Source organism: Choloepus didactylus, chromosome 9 (assembly GCF_015220235.1).
Source record: "Choloepus didactylus isolate mChoDid1 chromosome 9, mChoDid1.pri, whole genome shotgun sequence".
NCBI classification, from domain to species: Eukaryota; Metazoa; Chordata; class Mammalia; order Pilosa; family Megalonychidae; genus Choloepus; species Choloepus didactylus.
The window spans coordinates 121,233,326-121,245,820 of NC_051315.1; the positions used below are offsets into that span (position 1 = coordinate 121,233,326).

At 37.1% G+C, this 12,495-nt stretch overlaps 1 protein-coding gene across 1 annotated transcript in view; it reads right to left on the reverse strand.

Moving 5' to 3' along the window:
* The window catches only part of LOC119544298 (SPHK1 interactor, AKAP domain containing), a 208,567-nt gene that overhangs the window by 151,207 nt on the left and 44,865 nt on the right, over nt 1–12,495 (reverse strand). The window contains exon 2 of the mRNA XM_037849670.1: nt 7,585–7,690. Within this exon, the coding sequence (XP_037705598.1) occupies nt 7,585–7,690 (106 nt within the window). The remainder of the gene's footprint in view (nt 1–7,584; nt 7,691–12,495) is intronic.

The following is a 12,495-nucleotide window of genomic DNA, read 5'->3' on the forward strand; positions in this document are numbered from 1 at the left end:
CAAGATGTTAAAAATCAGGAAGCATTGGGGGAGGGATGAATCAACATAAACTAGAGACTGTAAGTAACAGAATCATTGTATTATGCTTCCTTTAATGTAACAAAGGTGATATACCAAGGTGAATGCAGATAAGAGGGGGGGATGGGGGGGTGTGAGACACTTGATATTGGTGGTGTTGTCTGACTCTTTATTCTACTTTACGGTTATCTTTCCTTTTGCTGCTTCCTAGCTGTCATTTTTTTCTTCCTCTTTCTTTTTTCTTTTCCTTTTGCCTCTCTACCTTCTTTGACTCTCCCTCCTGCCTTATGGAAGAAATGCAGATGCCCTTATACAGATAGTGGTGAGGTGGTGAACAGATAACTATGTGACTATACAGGGAAACATCAATTGTTTACTTAGGTTCGAATGTATGGTATGTGAACAAAACCATTTTTTAAAAAAAATGGGTTGATGAAGAAAACTTGAGGGCAATATACTGAGTGAAATAAGCCAGACACATAAGGACAAATATTGCCGGGTCTCACTGATAGGAACTAATCATAATATGTAAACTCATAGACATGAAATATAAGGTACCAAGATATAGAACGAGGCTAAAGAATGGGGAGCGGTTGCTTAGTATGAGCAGAATGTTCAACTAGGATGAACTTAAATGTTTAGAAATGAACAGAGGTGTTGGTAGGAAGATATAAGAATAACTAACAATGCTGAAAGTTGTGTGAAGGTGGTGGAAAGGGTAAGCTCAGAGTCATGTATGTCACCAGAAGGAAAGTTGGAGGTCAAAAGACAGGAATGTATAAAACTGAATCCTGTGGTGGGCAATGTCCGTGATTAACTGTACAAATATTAGAAATCTCTTTCATGAACCAGAACAAATGTATGACACTATAACTAGAAGCTAATAGTAGAGAGGCATATAGGGAAAAAATATATACCTGTTGCAAAGTATATACTACAGTTAGTCGTATTTCAACATTCATTCATAAACAGTAACAAATGTACTATACCAAAACTATGAGTCAAAATTGGAGGGGGGTTGGTTAGGGATTCACATTTCCTTTCGTTTCCTTTTTTTTTTTTTTTTTTTCTTCTTTCGCTCTATTTGTTGTCTGGAGTAATGAAAAGCTTCTAAAAATTGAACAAAAATTAAGTGTGGTGATGGATGCACAGCTGTATGAGGGTACCAGGGGCAACTGATTGTCCACTTTGGATCTTTGAATAATTGTATGGTATGTGAACAATCTCAATAAAAATTAAAAACTAAAATAAAAAAAAAAAAGTTCCCCTGGGACTCGGTGCTCATTAAATCAGGGATAACATATATGTTATCTCACATTCCAACTTGGGTGCTTGGAGCTGCAGGATGAGTACAATTTCAAGATCATGGCCAGGTTCAATAGGATCAGTAATCAATGTCAGTTAAGGGAGGGAGCAGTAGTAGCTGTAAAAAACATATTTTTTTTGTCACAACTATATTAAGTTATGCAATCTGTCCTAGTTTGCTAATGCTGCAGAATGCAAAACACCAGAGATGGATAGGCTTTTATAAAATGGGGGTTTATTTCACTACACAGTTACAGTCTTAAGGCCACAAAGCATCCAAGGTAACACCTCAGCAATCGGGTACTTTCACCGGAGGATGGCCAATGGCGTCCGGAAAACCTCTGCTAGCTAGGAAGGCAGCTGGCATCTGCTCCAAAGCTCCGGCCTCAAAACGGCTTTCTCCCAAGACTTTCCTTTCTAGCAAGCTTGCTTGTCTTCAAAACATCACTCCCAGCTGCACTCTTCTTTCCTCTCCTTGAGCCAGCTCATTTATATGGCTCCACTGATTAAGGCCCACCCCGAATGGGCGGGGCCACGCCTCCACGGAAATATCCCATCAGTTATCGTCCACAGTTGGGTGGGGCGCATCTCCACGCAAACAACCTAATTCAAACATTCCAACTTAATCCCCACTATTATGTCTGCCCCACAAGATTGCACCAAAGAATATGGCTTTTTCTGGGGGACATAATACATTCAAACCGGCACACAATCATTAATAACTTGGTGAGAATTTATCTATCTAATAACTTTCCTAGCTCTTACAAGAAAGAGCAAAAAGGAGAGAAGAGATAAAAGAAGAGTGAAGATGACCATATAATTAATTTTGCATATCAGGACACTTTTAAGAACAAAAGGAGGTTAATTTAAAAATGCCAGGATAATATATTTAAACTGTGACTGGGTGGTATGGTCATCTTAGCTCTGGATATAGTCTGTCCCTCAATGCCAAATATATATATTTAGTTCTTCCTTCAAGTAAGTCCACCAAAGTCTCCTACCTGATACTATCGCTTTTTCACAGGTCTGGCTTCTAGTGAACCTTCTTCCCCTACAGCAAAGAGGAACTGAAGCAATTCACTATGTAGCCCTTGAAAGAAATGTAGTCAATATGCAATTTTTCAAAGGCTGAAGGCATTATCTTCTGGACCACCAGTGTATTTAGCAATATGTCAGTTCCGATAAGAAGGTTTGATGGAGAAGAAGATGAAGCTATTCTGTGAAATGAGTCTGGGGAATTACCAATATATTTCAATTATCCATGTTACTCTTACTGAAGGTTGATTGACTGTGAAGAGTGATGATTCTGCTGAACAGCACTGCTATTTCTAAGATATAACTGTTCCTTGTCCTATTTGCCTTTTTTGTACAGAACATTTATTATTTGTGCAGTTAGGAACATATAGATCCTCACATCCCCAGTCCCATTATCAGTAATTAACAAGATTTTTAAAAATTTAATCATGATCATTTAAATCACCTTATAAGTGAGATATAAGAATGAAATAATTAAGAAAGGCATGGAATCATTCCATATTCTGTTTTTGTTTTTCTGGCTGCTAAAACAAATACCATACCATGAGTTGGCTTAACAACAGGAATTTATTGGCTCATGGTTTCAGAGTCCGGAAGGCTTGCTTCCTCCCAGGGTTGATATCTCCTGACCAGCTTGCAATCTCTAGCATTCCTAGACTTTTCTGTCACATGGCAGTGCACACAGCCACATCCTCTTTCTCTTCTGGGTCCTGTTGACTTCCTGCTTCTGTCTATTCCCCATGGCTTTCTCTGTTTCTAATTTCCTTTGCTTGTAAGGACTTCGCCATGTTGGATTAAGGCCCACTCACATTCAATTTGGCCACAATTTGACTAATAACATCTCCAAAGGTCCCATTTACAAATGGGATCACACACACAGGTCAGGATGCAAACATGCCTTTTTGGGGGAACATGATTCAATCCCCAACAGTCTGCCTTTGGGACCCCCAAAAGACATGTGCTTCCCACATGCAAAATACATTCATTCCATCACAATGTCCTAAGGGACTTAAACCATTTTAGAACAAGGCGCTAAGCACAAAGTCTTACCAAAATCATTTACGGGCGTGGACCATCCTGGGGAAAATTTCTCTGTCTGTGTACCTATAAAACCTAGAAATAAGTTATCTGCTTCCAATATACAGTGGTGGGACAGGCATAGGATAAATATTCACACTGCAGAGGGGGAAATTGGAAAGAATACAGGGGTCACGTGTCCCAAACAAATCTGAAACCCAATAGAGCAAATTCCATTTGATTTCAAGGTCTAAGAGTCAACTATGGATTGATGTTTTGTCTTCTGGGCCTACTGGAGTGGCAGCCTTATTCCTTCTAAGTTTTAGTGCAGCTGCCACACTCTCTCCAAACACTGGAGCACAGGCCTCACCCTCTCCAAGCACTGGGATGGTGGCCAGGTCCTCAGCAAAAGCTGGGGCATGGGCCCCACCACGTCCAAGCATTGGTGTGGTAGCACAAGCCCACCCCACCCTTGCTCCAAGCACCAGGGCAGATGACGCCCCCTCCAAGCACAGGCCTGGACTCACCCTTTGTACACACATGGGTAAACCAGCTGTCTCGGCCTGAAAAGATCTTTCACTCTAGACCTTTGCTTCCATGGTTCTGCCCTTGAAGTCATTCTTCCTCGAGTTTGTCCCTTCTCTGTTTCTTTCAGTGGAGGCTGGCTGTGGTTCTGCTCATACAAATTTTTCAAAAACTTTGTAAACTTTGCCTGCAGTTCAAGTGGGTACAAACCATCAGACAATAGAACTCTCCACAGATCCTTCCTGGATAACTGTATTTCCAATCCTGACTTCCACCAAAATGGCTGACTGTTTGACCACACCCTCTTTAGCAAAGGGTTGTTCAGTTAAACCCTCACATGGAACCTTTCTTCTGGGGACTCTTTTCCCAAAAGCTCAGGGAGGTCCCTAAAAAGCCACTTCTGGCAATAGTACTGAGCGCACCGTCTGGAGATGCTCAGAAGTTTCCAAACCATCAACCCATTACCCAATTTCAAAGCTGTTTCTACATTTTTAGGCATTTGTCATAGCAGCACCCCACTTTCCAGTACCCAAAACTGTTTTAATTTTCCAACTGCTAAAACAAATCCAGACAATGGATTGTCTTAACAACAGGAGTTTATTGGCTCATGGTTTCAGAGGCTAGAAGGCTTGCTTCCTCCCAGGCTTGGTATCTCCAGGCTGCCAGGCAATCGTTGGCTTTTCTGTCATATGGTAATTAGAACATGGCAGCAACTTTTCCTTTACCTTCTGGGTTCCACTGACTTCTAGCTTCTGGTTGCTCCCTGTGGCTTCCCTCTGTATCCAATTTCTCTTTACTTATAAAGACTTCAGTCATACTGGATTAAGGCCCACCCTCATTCGGTTTGGGTACACCTTAATTAATGACATCTGTAAAGATCCTATTTACAAATGGGTTCACACCCATAGCACCAGGGATTGAGAACTGAACATGCCTTTTGTGGGGGACATGATTCAATCCCCAACATATTCCATACCTTTTTATTCAGGGCCTATGTTCTAGATACAAAGTAGAAAGCATTGGTGGGCTACTCTTGAAAGGAAGCCAAACAGCTATAGCCCAGATGACACATGGCTACTAAATTAGTCTTTTATATGCAATTATTATGAAAGTTTAAGACACAATTAGAAATAAAAGGAAATGCACTATGAATATTAAAAATAATATTACCTGCCCACAAGAGTGTTGACTTCTCCTACATTAATTTGCAACCATCCTTCCTAAATTTGGGAGGTGATCCTCTTCATCCATTCCAGTCATGCTCAAACTTCAGAACCCAAATGAAATTCCACTTCTCTGCTGAAGATGTTGCTGTCTATTGCAGGTCCAACTTCTCTCTGTGCTCTTAGCTTTTAATACCTTCAATATTTATTTATTTTTACCTAATTTTTACTGTCTTGAAATATTACTTATACAGTTACCTTAAATAATTATTTAACTTGTAAATCATAATGTTTCTTTTTCATATGAGAAACATTATTATCTCCCAAACCAACAGTAGATTATTCATGGTGGACCCATTTATCATCTAACCTTGTATCTTCCCCAAGATGTAGGAGGGGTCTGAGTATATTTAGGTTGAACCATAAGAAATTACCTATATTTACCCTTTTTTTGATCTATTAAAAAAGGCTATTTTATATGTTTCAACCTACTAATAGTTTTTCTAGAAATAATTGTGGAATGAGTGGGATTATATTCAAAACTTTAGACACACACACACACACATATCCTGAAGAGGTAATTTAGAATAGATGATTAAGCTTTAGTTTTAATTTTTCAAGTTAATCTCCAGCTACAAAAGCTCTATGAGTTCAGTAGCTTCCGAATGTGATTTTTAAAGAAATGAATAGGATCACCACTTTTCCAGGGACATAATTGTAGTTGCGGTAACAGATCATAGATTACTAAGCCTCTCAACATAACAGTACCTACATTGAATTATTTCTGGCACTGAAAATTTATTGATAAAATTATTCTATAGAATAATATTAATAACCAATAATAATTCACAATTAAATAATTAACAATGATCTTTATTTTGAGTGCTTATGATACAACAGGTACTGTTCTAAGCATCTCACGTCTATTGAACCTTCATCTCAACCCTATGAAGTAGGTAATATTATCATTTTCATTTCAAGATGAAGAAATTGAAGCATGAAGAAGTTAAGTGATTTGCTCAAAATTACAGCACTGTAAGTAAAGGAATTGGATGTCAAATTTAGGCAGACTGGCTTTAATTGTTCTTTTACATAATATACCATGTGACTCTAATCAATACTAATATATTTTTTCAAAAATCAGAATAAATTAAAAATCATTTAGCCTTGAGAAATCAGCACCTGCTGAAAACTTTATAATCTGGAGTTACAGAGAGTTGACTAGAATATACCTGGGGCTTGGAGACCTGAAGTTATAGCTCTTTTATAGTAACTCAAAATCACTTTGAATTACAGTGCCTCAGTTTCTTGCATTGAAAACTGGAATTTAAGCATTGACTTCTCTATAGGAATTTTTAAAGAAGAGAATGAATAATAAATCATATAACACATGATAAATGCATGCCTTAATGAATAAGACAGATTTATTTTTATATTTGATTATGAAAGTATGCATGCAAATACATTTGAAAAATTCAATTTAATGCTACTTTTCTATAATGAACATATGTCCTCTAATTGCAGATATTTGTCAATTTCTTTGGTACTTTTAAACTGGAAAGTTACCATACAAAAGTCATGCAAGCAGAGAATAAATAAGGCTGCTCAACCGGGTACAGTAACCAAAAAAATTGATTCATATATAATGCTTAGTAAGAGAATTTGTCTTGATTTACAATTAAAAGATTTTAGTAAGGGAATTTGTCTTGATTTATAATTAAAAGATTTTTTACAATGTAACTTTCCTTCATATTCCTTTATTAACAATAAATGAAATAAGCCAGAGTGATTTCTTCTAAGTTAGGATGAGAAGACACACAGGCCCCTCTGAAATTCAGCATCAAACAGTGACAAAACATTAGGTGGCGGGATCAGGATCTTGGGCATTTTGCTTTAAGTTTCTGAGCCTTTGTTGGATTCTCTGGGAAAATGATGTGGTTAAATGGATGATTTTATGTTCAAATGTACCAAATGATAACATTGTGCGAGTATCTAAAGCAAGATTTGTTTTTAAAATATTTAATCTAGGAAATGCAATTATGCGTCTTCTAATAAAATAAGCCAAGAACACACTTCTTTTTGGGAAATTATCAAAAGAAGAACCGTCATAAATTTTTCTTTGATATAGACATAGGGGCTTAATATAAACTGAGCCATTCAAAATCTGAAAATTTTTCTGAAAAGAGATGCAAGAAACTGTTACCAAGGTTAAGTTTGGGAAGAGGAACTGAAGAAGAGATTGGGGTTGAGGCAGTATGGGAATAGGTAGAATTTTCATGTTATACCATCTGAACGGCTTGATTTTCTGATCATTTGCATGAATCACATTTTTTTTTAACATCATCATGAGTCATTTGGGCAGCAAATTATGGGCCATGCTGATGTTTGTTTTGGTTGTTATTTAATTATTTTTTATTCTTTTCTTTCTTTTTTTTTTTGCTTTAGAAAGGTGTTTGAAAGTCAAACTAAATTAGTGTTCAAGATCAGCCCGCAGTAATAAAGCAGTGTAAGGCCAGGTTACCTTCTTACATGCTGTGATGGAGCCACCCAAGATGCTTCCTGAGCTGCTGCTGCCACTGCCCTGCTGTGAATCTGAAACTTCGTACATCAGTGGGGACTCCAAGTTGCTGTTTGTGCCCAAAACACAAAAGAAAACACATTCCAGTGAGTCATCTTATATTCAGAAATGAAGACTGAATGACACACGGTTGGTTTATCAAAACGCATCTTTTCAGAGTGCATTAAACACTGCAAATCCTCCCGCTGACATTGCCATTTGGGGGGGGGGGTCCACTTCTGTAATTTGTGAAGGCTCCGTAGACTGTTGTGCTGTGAACATAAAACTGCAACCCAATACCTTTCACAGTGCTTAGACAGACACAATTGCAACCGTCTGACTTCTAGCAGTGTTAAGCATATTTTCTTAAGTAAGCAATTTCAAAACCCAAATGAAATCTTTTCAGTTGCCACCTTAATTCAGCTCACTCAATACCGCAATATAATAAAATTCTCATTTTACTTCTTAAAAAGGAGAAAACATACTTTTAATCAGAAGGCAAACTGTTACTAAGAAAAGAGAATAGATTTGGAGAATCCAAGTCATGACTTTATCATCTATATAGGCAGAATCTTAACTTCTCTGTTTCCCAAATTCCAAAGTTAGACCTCTGCCCCAACTCTGTCAAATGGTAGTAGGCTTGACTATGTACAGTGATTTATATAAATTTCAAATACTTTAAATTTATTTCTATGTCTTCCAGGAGTGAAAAGAAATCGAGATTATTGCTGAAATTGCTTTTCATGATATGACTTGAGATTTAAAATTAAACCTAATTTATATACAAAAAGCCCTTGGAATGTTGTAAACATTTCCAAATATTTCTCTATTGGGAAATTCAGAATTAAAAAATATACTGATATTCCAAGTCTACACAGTCTATTTTTTTGTTGTTGTTGACTGTATAGAACATGGACAATTCATTAAAATACATTTATGGAATATGACTTAATGATTCTGCATGTAATTTTCAACTCAACATGTAGAATTTTTCTCTTAAAAAAGAATCAAAGATCAGTTAAACAACATATTTCTAACTAATATATAACCCTCATATTTTACCTTCTGAATTAGCTAATTTTCATTGCATTTCAATTAGCCATAAGTCAGTGCATAAGTATAGTTTGCTAGCACTGCCATTATTAATTATGATGAACGACATTTTTTTATGACTACCAGTGATGTCATGTAGCAAATTATTGATTCAGGCAAAAATTGCACAGAATAATTCAAGCAAAATCTGTTTTGTTTTAAATTTTCATATTTTATTTTCTGAGTAATTACAGCATTGGGGACTATAATGAACTTAATTTAAATGAAAGAATAACATCCATGATATCTTTGTACAGGGTGAGATATTTAAAAAAAAAAAAAAAGGAAGAAAGTAATTGGGCCCAGATCCTGGGTATCACTCTCTAGCTACTGAGCCTGGACATGCCATATAGTCTTACTGGGTCTCAGTCTCTTTATTTACAAATGAAGTGTTTAAACTCGATTCTTTGGTCCCTACTAGCTCCAAAAGTCCCTTACAAAATATTATGGTGGGCCTAGGTTTTCATCTTTTTCCCATTTAAGCTGCCATTTAAGTGTTTGACTCCATCTCAAACCCAGCTGCAGACATCACTCTAAATACTTTCCAAGTGGTCAGAGGATCCTTGACCATAGGACAACCTAAGGACAAACAGGCGTAATTGTTAGGTTCCAAATTGTTTACAGGTAGAAGACAAGACCATAGACCAAGCTAATCTTGGTCTCCAGTAACTTGACTCATGAGTCAAGAAAATCATGTACTATTGCTTCTATGAGTTGGCCAACGTCCTTCATGCAGGAGTTCAGGAAGACAGATGTGTCCTGTGCCCCCAGGCCCCTCAGGTGAGCTGGTGGATCACTTCCACCCAGGTCATCCTGGACTTATGTCCAGGATTAGAATATGCCCCAGGTCTTTTTACAGGGTCAGCAACCTGGGGAGTTGGAAGCAGGCAGGCTGAGGTAGCCCTCCGGTTGCTCATTCCTGATATAAAACAGTGGAAGCAGAATGATGACAATCTCTGACTGCTTTAGGGAGGAATAACATCTAACTTGGGTAGAGTTGCTTAGGTCCAAAATCAGGAGGCAATATGAAAATAGAAATGAGTAAAAGATGACCCTTGATAACTCCTTATATGCCCATGAAGCACATTGTATATGGCTGTAGGTAGACAACTTGTTACAGTGCTTTTTCTGCACCCCAGAGTTTAAGAACCGCTGAGCTAGTCCAGTGGAAGAAAGAAAAGACAATTCTACCCATAGATATCTTAGTATGAAAGCCCTTCTGCCTTTCAGATGACCAAGAAATCCTTGTTGTAAATGAAGGTGAGGAAGAGAACTTGAAAGTGTTTTTGCTTGCCTGAAGGACTTACTCCAATTGTTCTAATGCTAATTGCAGAGAATATATGTATAACATAATATATATAACAAATATTATGTAATATATTTATATATAATTTTGCTTACAATTTTGCAAATTAAATGAGGCAGCATTGTGGGACTAAAATCAGTGCATTACTTAAAAAGTATAATGCAACTCCATTATACTAATAGGCAAAGCAAATGCATCTTATAGTCTCCAGAAACACATTATGAATTAATTCAATGATTCCCACTATCTAAATGTATATATATATAGAAGGATTATCTTTTAAACGATATGATGTGAATTTCCAATAGGTGACTTTACAACACAGAGCAATCTGGTCCCATGTCTTTTGGAAGGAGATGGAATTTTTAGAGTATTGGCAAAGATGCTGTTCTTGGTCTCCGGAGAAGCAGAACCTTTGCTGTTACATGATGGGCAGAGATGGAAGTGACATGAAACACATGCATGTATTAAAATGAGTTAAACTGATATTAAAAACTGTCATCAAGATACAGTACAGCCTTATAACTTGCTCCTAATGGGTTCTTCCCTGGATCATTTTCCTTTGATTTTGACAAGTGTTGACAATATTTATTAAGCACATCCTTTCAGAAGAGTATCCTGCTGAATTTGATAAATGTGTTTTAATCAGGAGGTAGATCAAGGTGGAAAAGAAGGTACAAAAGCAGAATTTGAAGTTGTGACTAAGACATATTATGGGAAGAGAAGCAGCCTTCCTTTTAGAAAATTGTCATATACGAATGAGGTGCTGAGCTGCCACCTTACAGGAATCATCAATGACTAATGCAGTGTGAATAAGTAGGTCACCATTAGTGGTAAAAAAAGACCCAAGGAATATTCAGTTATTTCCCAAGAGTGAGAAGTGCCCAGTTAGTGGAAACTGAGTTGTTTATGAACAGCAAATTGAAATATCCTATTTCCTGTTGGTGAAGAGATCAGAGAAGGACAAAGTGAGTGTCTTTTATTGGCAAGGGTGGTATGTATTGTGTGTACACTTATATTTGTGTTCGATGAACAGACTGCAACTCTTGTGACAACAGGTAAAGCCAGTATAGTTTAGAGGTTAAAATATGCAAGCTTTGCAGCCAAAATGCCGAAGTTCAAATCCTAGCTCTCTACTTCCTAGTTGTGTTATATTGGCATAGATACTGATCTTTTTCTCTTTCATTGTCATCATCTGCAAAAGGGGATAATGATCATACTAACTATGCCATAGGGATGTTTTGAGGATTAAATGAATAGTCTCTTGTGAATACATCTGACATGTAGCACCTACTCAGCACAAGTTATCTATTATTACTCCAAGCTTGGGGGATGCAGTTCAATACCAGGAGTACTGAACACATCTGTTGGGGAAAAAAAGTCTATGTTTTTCAATTATTTGAATGAAGATTCTTGCAACCATTCAACACACGATATTGAGAGCAATAGTACCAACAACAACAGTAACTACTGGTATTTTGGGGGCTTTTATAATTGGCCAGAGAGTGTGCTTATTTCTTTATTGGGAAAAGTTTATATAGTCCTCCTCTTAGGCTAGTATTATTTATAGTATTATTGCTGTACTTCTTATAGAACTGAGACCAACACTCAAAGAGGTTAATGAGCTTGGTTTTATACACAGCTGATAAAGAGAGGAGCTGGAATTTGAACCCAGATCTGCCATATACTTAATGCTTACTCTCTCATCATCTAATATGCTCTAAAACAAGTATATGAGTACATAACTATTCTAGAAAAGCAGTCATTTTTCATGAACTTCCGGAAGAGTTGACAACAACAATATTAATAAGAACATTTACTGAGCACCAAATATGTGCCAGAAACATGTAATATAATTTTCAATCCTCACGACAACCAGATGAGGTGGGCAATTATATTAACCACCCCCCCAACACACACGTACACACACACACACATTACAGGCAAAGGAATTGTGTCTTAGAGGATTTAAGCCACTTTCCCAAGGTCAAGCAACTAATACGTGTACGTGAAAGAGACTGCTCTCATCTTCTCCCCACTTAAAGGATGTTTTCAGTAAAATGTAGTAATTATAATCATTCAATTGCCTCAATTCCATTACAGATATCTACTCTTGCACTTTATACTAAATCCTTTAGTCTCAACATAGAAAAAATAAAATCTCTGATCTATCAGAAGAGAATTTGAGCAAGGAAATGATATGCGTTCATTAAAATCAATTTAATAATTTACCACAACCAAGATATGAGAGAATATTTAAAATATGCCTTTACCTGGTTCAAAGGAAATGTTTGCTCAATAAAAAGTCCTTATTTTACCTTCATCCAAAGGGATTAATATGTTACATGAAGCTCAGAGGTTTAGGTCAGATATTTGAAAAGTTATTTGTTTGTCTTTAATCATGTGGTTCTCTGCTTGTGTGCTCTCCTCCGTCCTCTGCTTGTGTGCTCTCCTCCTGCTGGTGGAGCCACCCCAGC